General features: G+C 36.7%; 1 protein-coding gene across 6 annotated transcripts in view; it reads left to right on the top strand.

Moving 5' to 3' along the window:
* MCHR2 (melanin concentrating hormone receptor 2) overlaps positions 1–18,675 on the top strand; it is a 76,122-nt gene that overhangs the window by 30,553 nt on the left and 26,894 nt on the right. For 5 of the 6 annotated variants that reach the window (XM_034962591.3, XM_034962592.3, XM_034962588.3 and 2 more), the window contains 2 exons: positions 7,903–8,111; positions 16,113–16,322. In XM_034962591.3, the coding sequence (XP_034818482.1) occupies positions 7,930–8,111; positions 16,113–16,322 (392 nt within the window). In that variant the 5' untranslated portion in view covers positions 7,903–7,929. Of the gene's footprint in view, positions 1–7,902; positions 8,112–11,944; positions 12,132–16,112; positions 16,323–18,675 lie in introns of those variants that run through there. The other variant, XM_034962595.3, reaches the window with a different exon arrangement.

The following is an 18,675-nucleotide window of genomic DNA, read 5'->3' as shown; positions in this document are numbered from 1 at the left end:
CCTTTTCCTTATCTTCAGTGAAATTAAATGCCTTTTAAATATGTGTATTCACCAGCTGGATGCCTGTTTTGTAAATGCCTATTGAAGTCACTTGCCATTTTTCTGTAGGCTTCTCTATCTTTTTTTATAGGTTTGTATAGATAGTTTATATATTTTGAACAAGAGCCTTTTGTTATTTATATGTCTTAGAAATATCTTTACTCTGAGACTTGACTTTTGGCTTTCTTGTGTCATTATTTTTAATTCCCATTATTTTTTATTTTTTGCAAACATAGTTTACCAATAGGACATTGAATGGAATATTACACCTAGAACATGAACCAGTAAACTCTGCATCATTTCTCAAACATTCATTTTTGTCCTCTACATGCATTTCTTATTATGATTAAAAAGAAAACATATAACATGATATCCACCCCCAAACAAATTGATAAATGAACAGTACAGTATTATGAACTATAAACACAACATTTTACAGCAAATACCTAAACTGTTTTCACCTTGCATGATTGAAACTTTATATTCATTCAACAATTCTCCGTTTCCTCATCCTCCAGCCCCTGGCAATCACCATTCTACTTTTGGCTTCAATAAGTTTGATTAATTTAGGTACTTCATGCAAATGAAATCATATAGTATCTTTCCTTCTGTGACTGACTTATTTCACTTAGTATCATGCCCTCAAGTTTCATTCATATTGTGGCATATGACAGAATTCCCTTAATTTTATGGTGGAATAATATTCCATTGTATGTGTAAACTTTTTTTATACATTCATCTATCAGTGTTCATTAAGATGGTTTCTACCTGTTGGCTTGAGGAACCTCCACACTGTTTTCCGTAGTGGCTACACTATTTTACATTCCTACCAATAGTACACAAGAGTTCCAACTTTTCCACATCCACAATACTTATTTTCTGGGTTTTTTGTTTTGTCACTTTTTTTAAAATTGTCATTTGTATGTTTTTATTGTTTGCTAGTAATGGCCATACTAACAGGGATGAGGTGATATCTCACTGTGGTTTTGATTTGCATTTCCCCGATTAGTGACATTGAGCATCTTTTCATATATCTGTTGGCCATTTCTATGATGTCTTTGGATAAATGTCTGTTCAGGTTACTTGCCCTTTTTTTAAATTGAGTTATTTGCTTATTTGCTATCAATATTAAGTTATAGGAGTTCCTTCTATATTTTGGGTATTAACCATTTATCAGAATTGTGGTTTGCAAATTTTTCTTCCAGTCTGTAGGCTGTATTTAGACTCTGTTGTTTCCTTTGCTGTTCAGAAGCTTTTTAGTTCAGTGTAGACTCATTGTCTATTTTTGCTTTTGTTACCTGTGTTTTTGATATCATATCCAAGAAATCATTGTCAAAACCAATATCATGAAGATTTCCCATATGTTTTCTTCGAGGAGTTTTACATTTCTGGTCATACATTTAAGTCTTTAACCTATTTTGAGTTAATTTTTGTGTGTAGTGCAAGATAAGGGTCCAATTTCATTCCTTTGCATATAGATATCCAGATTTTTCGACATCATTTGTTGAAAAGTCTATCCTCTCCTCAATTGTATACTTTGGCACCCTTGTTGAAGATCAGTTGACCATACGCTAGTCCTTCCTTATCTGTGGTTTCACTTTTCAAGATTTTAGTTACTTGTGGACAACCACAGTTAGAAACTAGTAAATATAAATTTCCAAAATAAACAATTCATAAGTTTTAAATTGTGCACCATTACTGGAACATGGTGAAATCTCATGCTATGTAACTTCATTTCTCTCAAGATATGATTAGTCCATTTATCTACCATATCCTCGCTGCATATGCTACCTGCCTGCTAGTCACTTAGTAGCTGTCTCAGTTATCAGACTGACTGTCACGGTGTAGCAGTGCTTGTGTTCAAGTAACCCTTATTTTACTTAATAACAGACCCAAAGCACAAGACTAGTAATGCTGGCAATTTGGATATGCCAAAGCAAAGCTATAAAGTGCTTTAAGTGAAAAGGTAAAAAGATTTTTACTTAATAAAGAAATTTTAAAAATCATATACTGAGTTTGATGTGATATACCATGAGAAAAAATCTATCTGTGAAATTGTGAAGAAGGAAAAAATAAATTCGTGCTAGTTTGGCTGTCATGGATTTCATTCCATTGTGGTTGGAAAAGATACTTGACATGATTTTCATATTCTTTTTTATTATTATTATACATTAAGTCCTAGCGTACATGTGCACAATGTGCAGGTTTGTTACATAGGTATACATGTGCCATGTTGGTTTGCTGCACCCATCAACTTGACATTTACATTAAGTATTTATCCTAATGCTATCCCTCCCCCAGCCTCCCATCCCACAACAGGCCCTGGTGTGTGATGTCCCCCGCCCTGTGTCTATGTGTTCTCGTTGTTCAACTCTCACCTATCAGTGAGAACATGCAGTGTTTGGTTTTCTATCCTTGTGATACTTTGCTGAGAATAATGGTTTCCAGCTTCATCCATGTCCCCGCAAAGGACATGAACTTATCCTTTTTTATAACTGCATAGTATTCCATGGTGTATATGTGCCACATTTCTTAATCCAGTCTATCCTTGATGGACATTTGGGTTGGTTCCAAGTCTTTGCTACCGTGAACAGTGCCTCAGTAAACATACATGTGCATGTGTCTTTATAGTAGAATGATTTATAAACCTTTGGGTGTATAACCAGTAATGGGATCGCTGGGTCAAATGGTATTTCTAGTTCTAGATCCTTAAGGAATCGCTACACTGTCTTCCACAATGGTTGAACCAATTTACACTCCCACCAACAGTGTAAAAGCATTCCTAAAACATTCTAAAAAAAAAAAAAGTGTTCCTAAAATGCTTTTTTTTTTTCTTCTTTTGAGAAGTGTCTGTTCATATCCTTTGCCCACTTTTTGATGGGGTTGTTGTTTTTTTCTTGTAAATTTGTTTAAGTGGATTCTGGATATTAGCCTTTTGGCAGATGGGTAGATTGCAAAATTTTTCTTCCATTCTATAGGTTACCTGTTCACTCTCATGACAGTTTCTTTTGCTGTGCAGAAGCTCTTTAGTTTAATTAAATCCCATTTGTCAATCTTGGCTTTTGTTGCCATTGCTTTTGGCATTTTAGTCATGAAGTCTTTGCCCATGTCTATGTCCTGAATGGTATTGCCTAGGTTTTCTTCTAGGGTTTTTATGGTTTTAGGTCTTATGTTTATGTCTTTAATCCATCTTGAGTTAATTTTTGTATAAGGTGTAAGGAAGGGGTCCAGTTTCAGTTTTCTGCATATGGCTAGCCAGTTTTCCCAACACCATTTATTAAATGGGAAATCCTTTCCCCCTTGCTTGTTTTTGTCAGATTTGTCATAGATCAGATGGTTGTAGATGTGTGGCATTATTTCTGAGGCCTCTGTTCCGTTCCATTTGTCTATATCTGTTTTGGTACCAGTACCATGCTGTTTTGGTTACTGTAGCCTTGTAGTATAGTTTGAAGTCAGGTAGCATGATGCCTCTGGCTTTGTTCCTTTTGCCTAGGATTGTCTTGGCTATGTGGGCTCCTTTTTGGTTCCGTATGAACTTTGAAGTAGTTTTTTCCAATTCTGTGAAGAAAGTCATTGGTAGCTTGATGGGGATGGCATTGAATCTATAAATTACCTTGGGCAGTATGGCCATTTTCACCATATTGATTCTTCCTATCAATGAGCATGGAATGTTCTTCCATTTGTTTGTGTCCTCTTTTATTTCGTTGAGCAGTGGTTTGTAGTTCTCCTTGAATAGCTTTTGTTATCTGATAAAGTCTTTATCTCTCTTTAATTTTCAAAGAATATTTTTGCTGGACATAGTATTCTTGGTTGACAGTTTTTTTTCTTTCAGCACATTGACTATATCATCCCACTCTCTCCTGGCTTGCAAGGTTTCTGCTAAGAAATCCACTAACAGATGTATTGGAAGTCCCTTGAATAATTTTTCTCTTGCTGCTTTCAAAATTTTCTGTTGTCTTTGTGGACTTCTTTTGATGTAGCCTATTTGAGGTAGGCTGGTCTTCTTGAATCTGGATGTTCATTTCCCTTCCCAGATTTAGGAAGATTTCAGCCATTATTTCTTTAAATAAGCTTTCTGTCCCTTTCTTTCTCTTCTTTTTCTGAGATGCCCATAACATGTATATGGATCCTTTCAGTGGTGTCCAATAGTCTTTAAGGCTTTTTTTTTTACCTATTATTATTATTATTATCATTATTATTATTGTTTCTTTTTACTCCTCTGCCTAGTTTATATTTCAAATGAGTTGTCTTCAAATTTTCTGATTCTCTCTCTTGCTTGATCAAGTCTGCTGTTGAAACTTTATAGTGAATTTTTCATTTCAATTGTTGCATTTCTCAGCTCCAAAATCTGTTTGGTTGTTTTTTATATTTTCTATCCCTTTGCTGAAACTCTCATTTTGTTCCTGTATTGTTTTAATGAGTTTATCAATCACCTTTATGGTGGTTATTTTGAATTATTTGTCAGGAAATTAGTATCTAACTGTTTCTTTAGTATCAATTTCTGAAAATTTACTTGGCTCATTTGATTGGGCAATTTTTCTCCGCTTCTTTGTGTTCCTTGTAACTTTGCATTGGTATCTACACATTTTAACAATATAGCTACCTCTCCCAGTCTTTGTAGACTGGCTCCAGACAGGGAAACATCTTCACCAAGCAGCATAGCTACAGATACAGGGGACATCTCAAACATTTTCTGTGGACATGTCTCCTCTGGACATGTGTGTCTAGGTTCCTACTTAGAGAGATTTACCAATTTCTTTTTTCCTGGAACGCATAATTTCTTTTTCCATTGGTATCTATCTTTCGTACCACAGGTTCTCCAAAATAGCAGCATGCCATCTGACTCTTTTTGTTCCCAGTGGCCTTCCAGGCATCCAGAGTACATGAGGTCTCATCAGTGCCCCAGTTTGGGCTATAGAGAAACCAGTCCCTCTGGAAACCCCCCAAAAGCCAGAACACTGCATATATGCTCCAATCTTCACTCCTCCTAAGGAAGATACTGCCAAGCAGCATTGACCTCTGTCAGCTATACCACAGGTCCTCTGGAGCAGCAGCACACTGCCCAGCTCTTTTGTTCTAAGGAGCCCCCAGGTATCCAGAATATGCCATTTCCTGGCAGTACACTGAGATAGATGAGACAAAAACCTGTCCCCAAGGAAGCCCCTTGAAAGTTAGAACAATGGACATGTGCTCCAGTTTTCTCTCTCTCCCCAGGGAGAAGCCAGAAGCTGGAAGTTTCCCCCGATCATATGGCACTGTGCCAGAGAGACTATGGCAAGAGGGTGCCACAGGTTCTTCTATTGGCTTTGATATAGCTGGCTTCCCATTTGCCTTGGATGCAAGTTTCTTAACTGGTTTCTGGATTTCTCACAAAGGGAATTGTTCCATGTATGGCTGTTGAATCAGTGTTGCCATGGGAGAAAGAGGGTCTGAGATTTCCTATTTTACCATCTTAATGGTGTCTTTTAATGAACAGATTTTTTTTCATTGTAATCAAATTTTTCTGGTTTTTATTAAACATCTGTGTCTTGTTTATGGAATTTTTTACTCCAAGGACCTAAAGATACTCTACATTCACTTCTAAAAGCCTTTTACATTTGTTTTTAAGTCACATGGAGTTTATTTTTATGTTCGTATAGATTTCAAATCAATGTGCATATAAATGTATGTAAGCATATATGAATTCATGTATATGTGTATGTATAATATATATTTATATAGGTGAGATTGGTTTTTTTTTCCATTTAGACAGGCAATTGTCCCAGCACCATTTATGGAAGAGTCCATTCTTTCCTCACTTCTCTAAAGTGACATCTTTTCATATATCAAGTGTAATATATATGTATGGGTCTGTTTGGGGGCTCTCTTTAATGTTTCCTTGACCTATTTGTCTATCCCTATTCAAATATCACACTGTGTAGATTACTGTATCTTTATAATTTGTCTTAGTATCAAATAAATTAAGTCCTTCTATCTGATTCTCTTTTTTCAAGAGTTTATTTAGTATTCTTAGCCTTTTATGTTTAAATTTCAGAAGTAGTATGTTATCATCTTTCACAGAATAAAACTTGGAATTTTATTGGAATTGCATTGAATCTATAAGTCAGTCTGGGGAAAATTGACATCTATAGATTAATGAGTCTTCAAATTCATTAACTTGGTATTTTTCTCCATTTACAAATTTTCTTTAACATCAGTTAAATGTTATAATTTTTCCAGCAGAGTTCTTACAAATTTTTGCTGAGTTTAGCATTAGGTATATATATTTTTAACAATTAAATGTTAACTCTTTTAAACTTTCTTTTTCTAATGGTTTGTAGAAAATATATGGAAATATAATTAAATTTTTGCTTGCTTTTATATCCAGCAAACTTACTAAATTCTCTTATAGTTACATAATAACAACTCTGAGACTTTCTTACTCTCCAAGTCTCATACATCCTATTTTTTTCTTCCCCCATTGTACTAGAAAAGTCCAATATTGAAGAAAAGTGGTGATAGTGGACATTCTTTCATTTTTTGAAAGGGAAATGTTCAGCATTTCATGATTAAAGTTCTCTTCAGGGGAGATTCAATTATCAAAGTAACATGACAGACATGAAAAAGAACCAAATGAAAATGAAGAACATTTTTTTAAAATCACATCTCTCTCTCAATTGATGGAAAAAGCATCTTTAATATTAAACTAAAAATCTACTGATGATAAAAAATGCTTGCTGAACTGGGAATAGAGGGAACTTTCTTAATCTGACTAGATAAAATACACTTAATTATGAAGCCCCTGAGGCTCCAGCTCAGAGGAGGGTATCTCCTGTAAGATTCCCCAGCCTCAGTAGGCCCTGGACCCTGATTTTTCTCTGGACTTCATCCAGACATGGAACCAGACTTCAAATGTTATGTCATCCATAAGTGCCTTCTAAATCAAGATAGCATTGGTGCTTCAGTATTCCACTTACTTTTCAAGATCTCATTCAAAACCTAGCCAGGGAATGCCCACTGATTTTTCAGACCTTGAGTATTTTTAAGTTGCTGTATACACACACGCAGACACACATAAATATAAAGACACACACACACACACACACACACACATTTTGTCCAGCATATTTTATTTTCAGTGGGAAGATTAATCTGAGTAATCCAATTTATCATTTCCAAATACCAGACTTAGATGATATTTTTAAAATGTCTTTTATCAAAAGTTTGATCAAGCAAATAATTTTCCAGTTCTATTTTGCTTTATTTACTTGTTTATTTTTTGGCAGTGAGCATTTGGCCTTGAATACTTCTTTGCACATGGTGCCTCCACTGGCTACAACACTTTTCCCTTCCCACAACTCTACTTTGCTGAGCTAACTCTCCCACATGCTTCAAGATAGTCCAATAATCACATCAGGAGGTCTTACCCATTCCATTTCTAAACAATCCGAGTTCAGTAGACCCCATGCATTTTATAGCAGACAGAGAGGATATATTTAACAACATAAGTGTTACAAGAATACTAGCCAATATGAACAGATCTGCAGGCCAATAAGAATAGACGTGATCTGTAAACAACCAGGACCAGTATATACTAGCTAAATATCACCTATGCTCAAAGCATATAGTACAGTAAGATGTGGTAAGATACAAAGATTATCATGATGCTTCTCAAGTTGTTCTGTAACTTGCTGTTTACCTATCTCTTATGGTAATCTGTGAGATTACTATGAACAGGGACCAATCATACTCACCCTGGAATCCTGTGTTCCATGGAATCTTGGTTTTAAAAAAAGAGGTTCCAAAAAATATTATTTGAATTAGGTAAAGGAAGTTATATTGAGGGAATGTTCACTAAATAAATCACTTCCTATTACTTCACAGCTTTAATCCCTGGAAAGTCCACGAACAATGAATCCATTTCACGCATCTTGTTGGAACACCTCTGCCGAACTTTTAAACAAATCCTGGAATAAAGAGTTTGCTTATCAAACTGCCAGTGTGGTAGATACAGTCATCCTCCCTTCCATGATTGGGATTATCTGTTCAACAGGGCTGGTTGGCAACATCCTCATTGTATTCACTATAATAAGGTAAGGAATGGCTCCTTTTTTTTTTTTTCCTTCCATACTTTAGGAAACTACAGTCAAAGCTCCCTAAATGAGTCCTTTCCCCTGTAGCATTTTGCTTAATGAAATGCAATTTTGGAAATATTTGCTTAAGATAATTAAGATAATTAATGAAGATTCTACAGATATTTACTTCATGCATTAGGTAACATCTCAGTTGCAAATCTCAGCATGCTAAGACCTAGGCCAATGCTTACTGCTGGGTCAGTGAGTTTTTAGGGAAATGACTCTCAGTCTTAGCTGCATATTAGAATCATCTGGGTAGCTTTAAAAACTCCTGATATGCAGTTTCACCCCAGACCCATTAACTCAGAATCTCTAAGGGTAGGGCCCGGGTAAGATTTGAAACTGCAATGCAACATTTCATTTTCCAGCAATAAGAATTATCCTAAAAAGCTGACCTGTTTAGGCAGGTGAAAGAGATTCTTTTACTCACTTGGGCAAAAGAGAGACTTTATGTTATCACCAGAAGATGCAGGAAGTCATAGGTAGTGGGCTGTTCCCTTTCATGTAGACCAGCCTATATAAACCAAACTGAGAGACATCTGCCCCTGAGTACCTCCTGCCTGGGCACCACATCTCCCACCTAATTCAGGTAATTTCCTCCTCTCAAGTAGAGAGACAGAATAAGAACTTTACTTGGAGAATAAGAACTGATTATTTGTTTTCTAGGGACTTGACAAAATGGATTCAGAATTAGTGCACACAAGCCCTATAGCTACTTGGTATATTTACTATCCTGATTATTTTCACATGTAAGTTTTGCTAGTTTTAATAACTATAGGATGTTAACTTTTTCATCCTAGTTTCTGATTATACTTAAAATTGCCATTTTCAAAACGTTCATCCATATTCATATGTTATAAAAGATATTCTAGACTGCAGGTTTAGTATCCCTTATCCAAAATGCTTGGGACCAGAAGTGGTTCAGATTTCAGATTTCTTTTTATTTTGTGCTGTTTGTATATGCATAATGAGATATCCTGCAGAAGGGACCAAGTCTAAATACAAAATTCATTATGTCTCGCTTATACCTTATACTCATAGCCTGAAAGTAATTTTATGTAATATTTTGAATAATTTTATGCATGAGACAAAGTTTTTGTAAATCAAACCATCAGAAAGTAAAGGCATCACTCTCTCAGCCACCCATGTGGACATCTGTGGTTGTTTGGAATCACCATCATTCCTGACTCTATATTGACATCCAACCAATAAACAATCACTTTCTTAAACTTATTCACACAACAATACTTAGCAGTAAAAAATATGACCATTAATACCGCTAATACAGTGAAAAATAATGTGTTCAGGGGAACTAAGCAGCCCAGTAACATCACCAGAACACCTGCACCAGCTGTGAAATGAAAGCAGCTGAAGGGGGCTGGGAGGGTCATTTTTCCCTTGGAGACACTGTGTGTTATACAGCAGCGTTTTGACTGCAACCCATCACATGAGGTCAGGTGTGGACCATTCCACTTGTAGGGTCATGTTATTCCTCAAAAAGTTTCAGATTTTGGAGCATTTCAGATTTTGGATTTTCAAGTTAGGGATGCCCAACCTGCACTACCTAATAGGTGTTTTCAGCATCATATTAACACATAACTGCAACAAACTTTTGTGGAGCATATTACACCTAAAAAGCACAGCAGTACTATTATTATACCCATTTAAGACAAGAGGCTCGGATGAGTAAATAACTGGTCCAGCATCACAGAGCTAGTAAGTAGCGATCCTGGCAATCGAACTCAGATTTATTCCGAATTCAAGGCTATTTCCTCCACAACTAATGAAAACAAAGAGGTCATCAAAATTATAGAGACAGTTGTTGGATTTGCTGTAAAGATAAAAGAATCCTCACAGGCTTAATTGAGAGCAAGAGGAGCCCTCAGGATGGTCATGCGGATGGTGCTTATCACCCCGAGAAGGCTCGTAACTTGTCACTTCCCCAGGTGGCGTCTCATCAGCCAGCCCTCTCTCAAACCTTCAGTTTTGCTATCTCTGCGGTTACAAGTAGAGGATCAATGGTATTTTGTACACCAGTCACAGCTGAAGATTTATTTAGTATATAGGGATTCTACTCTTAATAAATTCAAGCATTCCTTATTGTGTCCTGTAAAGCTATTTGTGAATATCAAGCATTTTAAAGTTTTCTTTAAGTGCTAGAAGAAATTCAATTCAATATATATTAGTAAATACCTATTGCATGCCCTGCATTGCCCTAGGGTTTATGAAAATACCAAAAAAAAAAAAAAAACAACATCTGTCTAAAAAGTTCATATTCTAGTGGGGAAGATGAGATTTAAATTCATGGAATAATTTGAAAAATAATACAAGAAAGACTTTAAAAACAATCAACTGGGGGAAAAAAGATGGCTCAGATAAGTTCCAGGAAAGAAAATGGAAGTAATCAATATTCTAAAGGAGCTTCAAAGAGGCAATAGTGCTGAGTAGAGAGTTAATAGCCACAGACTTGAGAATGTTTCTAGCTCACTCCCGTTTGCCTGTTGGACCTGCCCAGTTCTCCTTCCATCTCTCCCTCATGGCCTCCAGTATTTCTGCCCTGCTCTTCTACAGATACATATGGTGTGTCCTACACTCAAAAGCCTTGGTACCACCATTGAAAAACCAGGTCCTTATTAGGTGTTAGCCCTTCCGAAATGTTTGCATTTTCACAGGCAACTTTTATATGCAAAACCTCTTCAGTGTGGGATTCCAGCTCTTGTGACAAGCTGTTGAAGAGACGTCTGGAGCCAGAGAAATTTCTTGGATCCCTCAATTTACACCAATAGATAACAGCTTAATCCCATCTATTTATACAGAGACAAAGTTGAAAAAAAGGAAGACATGGGCAATGTGAGCTCTTCTAAAACTCAATTCTGAGCTGTAACTTATGGAAACAGATTTTCAACATAAAGTCAACCATCATTTAACTGAGGAGAAAAACACCTGAGCCATTGTACGGACCAATTTGTTTGCATTATTGTGAAAAATCTATCATTTCTTCATATTATCATTTTATACATAATGCGAGAATATACATTAGATAAAGAAATGCTAATGGAGCTTTTAAAATAAATATTTTAATCTTTCAAAAAGTATCAGGAACAACTTTTAATTAAAACAACAGTTTTAATTTTTTTGCTAAGATTTTAACACTTTTCCTTGCAAATGGCTCTCCAAAAATGTATTAATCTTTCAAAAGTGATTCAAAAGCAACTTACATTTATTTATTTATTTGGCTAGGAATTTATCAATTTTTTTGTAAATTGCTCTCTAAATATTTTAAGGCAGTTTGTATTAATGTTTTCATCATGCTTTGCCATGATCTTTTATTTGTTACTTTATGAACAGACAGGTGAATTAAATAAAATATTAAGACTACAGTAATGATAAGGAGAAATAAGTAACATTTAAACAAGATTTAATGACTTTTCCTTTTACAGTAGTAATTGTATCAAAACCATTGTTCATCAATAGAACTAAAAGTCAATAAAATCATTAATGATGCTGGAAAGCAAGCAATGAACTAATTTCTGACTTTGCCAAATGAAGACTAGAAACGTATATAAAATAAATATGTTTAACGAAGATGAAGCTTCAAGAATAAGATGTTCTATGTGCCTTTTTTTAAAAGCAAGAAGCAACTGTGCATTAGGAGGGTGACTATAAAATAATGAGGCCTGATCATCACTAGTCTGTTGTACATTAAATTTACAGCAGGTGAAAGGAAGCCAGTTTAGAAAATGTAGGCAGAAAATTGAGCCAATTATAATATTTTCCTCTTGCATTCCCAGGAGACAGATTGATGAACTCAACCCCATTACTCAACTGGTCTCCACAGGCACAGCAGGCCCTGGGAATCACCTGTACTTCAATAAAGGGACGACTTTGTTTTGTCAGACCCCCACATCTACCTTCTGAACACATCTTTCTTCTGTTTACTGACAGACTCCCTTCAACTGGGCAAAGTCTCTATAAAAGGTGCCCTATCCTCCAAAAATAGAGTTCCCATTTTGTCACTTCCTGCCCTCATCTCCCTGTCAGGTCAACTAATTCACACTAAGTCATGAATTCGTGAAACAGAGGTTACGAGATGGACAATGTGTTAACCTAGAGGAATACTGTCTAATGGTAGAATTCCAGCTGCTGACAGGGATGGAAAACATTTTAGAACACAGGTCTCTTTTTTCCCCACCCAGATTAAATAATAACTAACAGCTCCCTCTGACCCAGCCCTCTACCATTCCAAGTGTCAGCCATACACAGACTCTTGTTGGAATTGACCCATACCCTTGGCTGCACAGATATGTTTTCGATGCCAGAGTACCATGCAACAACATCTGTTCAGATGAGCTGTGGTCCAGTTGGCCAATATGAGAAGCTGGCTTGGGAATCTAAGGAAGTTGAATCGATTGCCTAAGGACACAATGAGCGAGGGCATAGAAATGAAAATAAAATTCCCAGTTAGGTTATCTTTCCACTCTGTCACTCTATGTATCTAGGGAAGGGTTGGCAAATATAGGACTCTACTATAAACTCTCTTACCCTTAGCAGTCATCTCTAATCACGCAGGTCTGTCCTGTATAGCATCTGTCCTGTATAGGTCTGTCCTGTGTGAGGACTCAGAATTCTTCTCAGCACAGTGCTTCAGGAAATGACTACTAATCCACTGGCATAGGCTCATGATAGCAATTTAATTCAACTAGAGTTAAATGCCGGATGGGATGGTGAGGCAACCCAGAGATTAACAAGAGCAGGAAGCCACTTCTACACCCTATCCCATCCCTCACCCCAACACCACTTTCCTCTCCCTGCCCCAAGCTGGAGGGAAAAGGGAGAAAGAGGTTTTTCAGCCCTCAGGAGTCTGGGCTGCCTGGTGGGAGCTGGAGCCCCACTGGTATCTTGGACCATGGAGTGAAGGCTACATTCTGGCTTCTCCTGTCCTCCTTACTCTCCAGTTCCCACTGGTGCTTCTGACTGGCTAAACCTAATCAGAAGCCAATTGGCAAAGGGGCCTGAGGACAGGCTGGCGAATGACAAGCACAGCAGCCTACATGCGTAGTGTTATGTTTTGTTAGTTTTACTTAATTCATATCATATGTTGTTATTTCTGATGGCAAAAGGTAAGCATGGTTTTAATAGAAATTTTGAAAAATTGTGAGAAAATGCAAACAATAAAGTAAAAAATCAGTCATACTACTACCAAATAGATGATCACTGTGATCACTTGACATATTGTTCCTGCAAATTTTTTAACAAATGTTTAAATAAATTTAGAGTCATGCTATACACATTATGAATATTCTTTCTTTTTTCCTTTTACTTAATAGTATAAGTATTTTCTCATCTGATTAAATATTCTTTCAAACTATGACTACAGCTACATCCTATTGAGTGTGGTAGTGTGGAATACCATAATTTATTTTATCATTCCTCAAATTAATGAGCATTAGATATGACCATGTTAACCATATGGAGCACATGTTAGCCAAAATTATCACAAGTCTTTGTGTTTTATATTAAATGTTTACATCGTAAGAAATATAAATTTCATGAAGTCTGACAACAGGAAATCTAAAGATAAATTAGACCTAAAAAGGGATATAATTTATATAGTTAGAAATTTTACAATTTCTATTTAATTGTTTTTAATTTTGATGCTGTTGCTTTCAGTAAAGAAGACAATAATAAATATAATGTGTTATTCATATTGCCCTAGTAACTTATGTCCAGATAAATTTATCAGTTGCTTCAGAACTCTCTTTGTACTATACAGAATATCATCTAGACACACTTTTATTTAATTCTTTTTGATTCCCAGTTAATGGCCTGCACTGTTCCCACAATAGAATTACCATAATTCATTATCAGTAAATGATGGGTACCCCTCTAGAGAAAAGCAAGGGCCATGGATCTAATTGCTGCAATTGAGACCTAAGCAACTGCTTATGGTTTATATCCCAATTCACATGCAAATAACATCTGTTTATAGACTAAGATTTATGATTTTTTTTTTAATTTGGAGCTCTTTCTATCTGACTAATATCTGTCCCTCTTCCCTGTCCCCTCTCCATTTCCCAGTCTAATGACCTGAAGAGGACAGGGGATGAGAGACCAAGGACAGTCAGCTGGCTGGTCTTTTGTTTGACATGATCTTTTCTTCATGTCTCCTCTCCCTCTTGGTCATTCTGGTGTGAGGCACCAAGCTCCTGAGGGAAAGGAACCAACCTGTTTTTTTAGTGGCAGCAACAATGCGTACAGTATGGTTGCTGAATAAGGACTCCATGGCAGTAACTTCCCCACACAGTGGATGCTGCCAAGGCCTGGAGAAGAGATGGCCTCGCCCAGTCTGATGTTTCACATGAGAATCTGACAGCTGAGAAATGAAGTTCACAGGCTATAGAAGTTGTAACCAATGAATAATAAAGACACACACTAGCTTCCAAACAGCAGAGCACTAGCCCTGAAATAGGAAAAAACTAGCAATTGTGGCATAATCTTAGGACTGGTTCTTAACATGCTCTTTAAATTCTTATTTGTCCACATCTGCCAATAAACCTGTCTTGACAGTTCCCAGGAAAGAGGAGGGGGCCCCTTCTTTGTGCTTCTTGTCCTTGTACTTGTCTCTAGTTTTCTCTTATCAAATTGTAATGTGATCATTTATTTATGCATGTCTAGACTATAAGCTCCTTGATGACAGGGTTTATACATAGTTCAGCTTTACAGCCTTAGAGCACAACATTATGCCTGCCATGTAATTGGTGCTCAATAAAATGTTTTTTGAATTAATGAACAGAATCTCCCAGATAAAGATGATACCTGCTTATTATTGAATGTGCCAGCTCCTTGAAGTAGGAACCAACTAAATTTTAAATTTCTGCTCTCAGAAATGTATTTCACCTGCTGATGAGAAGGCCACTTCTAGATAGCATTGAATTCACTTCTCCCACCCCCGGCTCCCCACAGGAGACATGAGATCATTCTCAGTGCCATCTACCAGCTCCCTCTTTTCAGATGACTCTCCCTGTCTGGATCTCAGGGTCTTTATTAATAGTCTTTGCTATTTGTTAGATTTTACTGGAATATTTCTAAGTCATTGTTGAAATCTTAACAATGGCCTAAGCTGCAATAAGAAAAAAAATGCATTAGACAACAGAAATCATTTATTTTCAGTCTTCAGCTGTTTTAAATACTGGGAATGAGTAAAGACTAAATCTTTTGCCTGAGTGTATTTAAAGTTGGTATAACTTGTTGCTGCATAAAAAATTACCCCAAACATAGTGGCTTGAAACAATAAACATTTACTGTCTCACGTGTGTCCAATGGTCATGGATTCAGGAGCAGCTTAGCTGGTTGGTTCTGGCTCATGATCTGTCATAAAGTTGCTGTCAAGCTGTCTTCCAGGGTTACAGTTATCTGAAGGCTTGGCTGCAGCTGGAGGATCTACTTCCAAGGTAGCTTATTCCCATACCTGGAAAGCTGGTGCTGACTGGTTGTTAACCAATTCCTCTCCACATGGACCTCTCCATAGTGTTGCTTGAGTATCCTCACAAGATGGTAGCAGGCTACCACCAGGGAGAGCAGTCCAACAAAGAGCAAAGAGAAAGCCCCACAAAAACTTTGTGACCTAATTTCAAAGTCACACACTGTCACTTCTGCCATATTCTCATTGTTAGAAGCAAGTTAATAAGGTCAGCACTCAGAGGGAATTAGGTTCCACCTACTGAAAGGAATATCAAAGATTTTGTGGACATATTTTTAAACCACCACAGTAAGTTATCAAATAAATAGTTCAAAATGCTTAAATACACACAAGACTAGGCATTTCCTCTATGCATCTGTATAGGTTTTCCTTTAACATTTAAAATGCATTATGGCAATTAAAAATTTGTATGAGGTAGCATATATCGAATAGTCTGTGTACATTCAATGTCAATCCTCAGTTTCCTCTATCTCTTTCAGATCCAGGAAAAAAACAGTCCCTGACATCTATATCTGCAACCTGGCTGTGGCTGATTTGGTCCACATAGTTGGAATGCCTTTTCTTATTCACCAATGGGCCCGAGGGGGAGAGTGGGTGTTTGGGGGACCTCTCTGCACCATCATCACATCCCTGGATACTTGTAACCAATTTGCCTGTAGTGCCATCATGACTGTAATGAGTGTGGACAGGTAAGTGAAAGACTTTGAAATATCTTAATATAATTCAGAGGTGCCTGTGCTTCCCCAAGCTCATTCCAGTTCCAACACCAGTTTTGGTTTATAACAGCAGAGGTTTTCTTCCTTTGTTTCATTGTAGAACTGATTACTTAAGAATATTTTGTTCAACTTTCACAGAGGAATATTTTTAATGGAAAACATAAAACACAAAAATCTCCTTTTTTCTAATCATTCTTTTCGACTCAGTTTTATTTGCAATTCAGTGCAAGAAAAAAAAATCACAAAACCAGGAAATATTAGAAACCAGAATGAATTCCCCCCATCAATTTCACAGTAAAGAAGCTGAGGCCCAGAGAGGTGAGGAGATTTGCTAGAAGCACATAGAGAATTAGTGGCAGAACCAAGAATTAAAGTAGGTTTCCTTAGTCTCTGTCCAAGGCTATTTCTGATATGTCCACTGTCTCATACACTTGTTATTGCCTCATAGCTCTAAGGAATCAGTGGAGTAAATAGATGTTATTATACAACCATGAAGCAATTTCCCAGTGCCAGGGAGATCATCTTTTACAAACATTATTGTGATTGGTTAATACAAATGCTGTTATTTTATATTATTAGAAATGTATTCCACTATGTCTTGGAAATGTGCCATAGCCCTTTTCACCATCCATGTAAGCTAATGTTATTTGAGGAGATGATGGTGATGGTGAGTACTTATGGAACCAATAAGTGGTAGAATCCAGTTCAGACCCAAGCCATCTGACTCTAGAGATGGCAGATAGTTGTAACTGCCTCACTATCTGGCCTGTCTAGGAAGCATGCAAGCTAGGATATGCCCTGCATTATCCAGATGCCAGAACGTCCACACCAGGTCCTAGCAGCTCACCCCAAACAGAAACAGAGCCTAAAGACAACCATAGTACTTCCAACAGTGATACTCTGTCTTCTAGGACAACCCACTTAAAATCTCCATCTGCCTTCTTCCCAACCCAACCCTAGCCCAACACATTTAATCCTCTTTGCTCTGATCTACTGTTTTTCCTTTGATTCAAATATATTACATAAATCACGTGTGTGTGTATGTGTGTGTGTGTGTTATTTATTGTCTTGTTCCCTTGTACCTCAAATGTCAATTCCACAAAGGCAGGGTCTTGGTCCACCAATATATCATAAATGTGTGTGTAACAGTGCCTGGCACTCAGGTGCTCAAAAAATATTGATGAATGAATGAATGAATGAATATCTTGAAGGGTATGTTAAATTTCCCTGGGTCCATCCAGAAATTGTCCTGAACCCTGCCTCTTTCACCCTTCTAAGTGAGACTTTTGGGTGGGGAAGTGATGAGCCATTCTTCAGATGAACAAAAAAAGAATTGCAAGGTTCATATAAATCATTCACTCTGACAAGAATGAATAATAATGGTAAATTTTTAAATATCCTTTTGTTTTTCTGCAAGAGAACTTTCAAAATATAGAATGTGCTTCTCAACTTGTAACTAACACATTTTTAAATCAATATACTGCATAGCTCTGGTTAGCTCAGCTAATGCCAGCCAATGTGGCTGTGTCATGAGAAAAGCCCCATAAGCTTGTCAGGGTTCCAATACCAGGAAGAGGGTCTTGAAAAGGCCAGGCTCACTGTAGAAAAGTGACCTAAAGTACAGACCATACCAACAGTAATCCCATTCTTGGGGATAATACGAGCTTCTTTATATACTGTGCCTTGGATGCAGGAGAATATTGGCTTTTTTTGAAAAAAAATAAACAGGTATACTCCTATAAATCTCTTACTGTAAGTGAAGTGGATGGGCATTTTCTGCCTTGGAAGAGACAAACTGTGTATGTTTTTAAATATTGACAGGTTTTTCTCTGTGTATATATGTGTGCACACATGCATGCGTGGTATCTTACTCCTAGTCTTTTGTTTTGTTTTGTTTTAATCCAATGGACATAGTATGCTAAAATTTCATTTCACATTTAAGACATTCTGCCCTTTCCTTCCCCTCATTCTGGAAGATCAGGTGGTAAGAAACAAGTGAAGAGCCTATAAAACTGAACCATTTCCTTCCTCACATTTCTTGTAATTCTAACTCCACTAAATTCATAAAAGTTTAACAAAATCTGCAATTTTGTAAAAGAGAAATGAGGCTCGCTTTGTAAGATCATAACTAAATGTCAGTGCCATCAGTATGCCTTAGTGTTTACATATTTAAATCATTTTAATTGCCAGTTTAATGGATCATACATTTCAAGTGTTTCCAATAACTCATTTTGCTTTCCCTAATTAGTGATAACTGCAAGTGTGTAGAATATTTAGTAGTGGGCTTCTACCTCCATAGCCATACAAAAACAATATATAAATATCC

The sequence above is a fragment of the Pan paniscus genome, chromosome 5 (genome assembly GCF_029289425.2).
Source record: "Pan paniscus chromosome 5, NHGRI_mPanPan1-v2.0_pri, whole genome shotgun sequence".
In the NCBI taxonomy this organism is placed as follows: domain Eukaryota; kingdom Metazoa; phylum Chordata; class Mammalia; order Primates; family Hominidae; genus Pan; species Pan paniscus.
The sequence above is the reverse complement of the archived record's forward strand: the minus strand, read 5'-3'. Positions and strand labels throughout refer to the sequence as shown.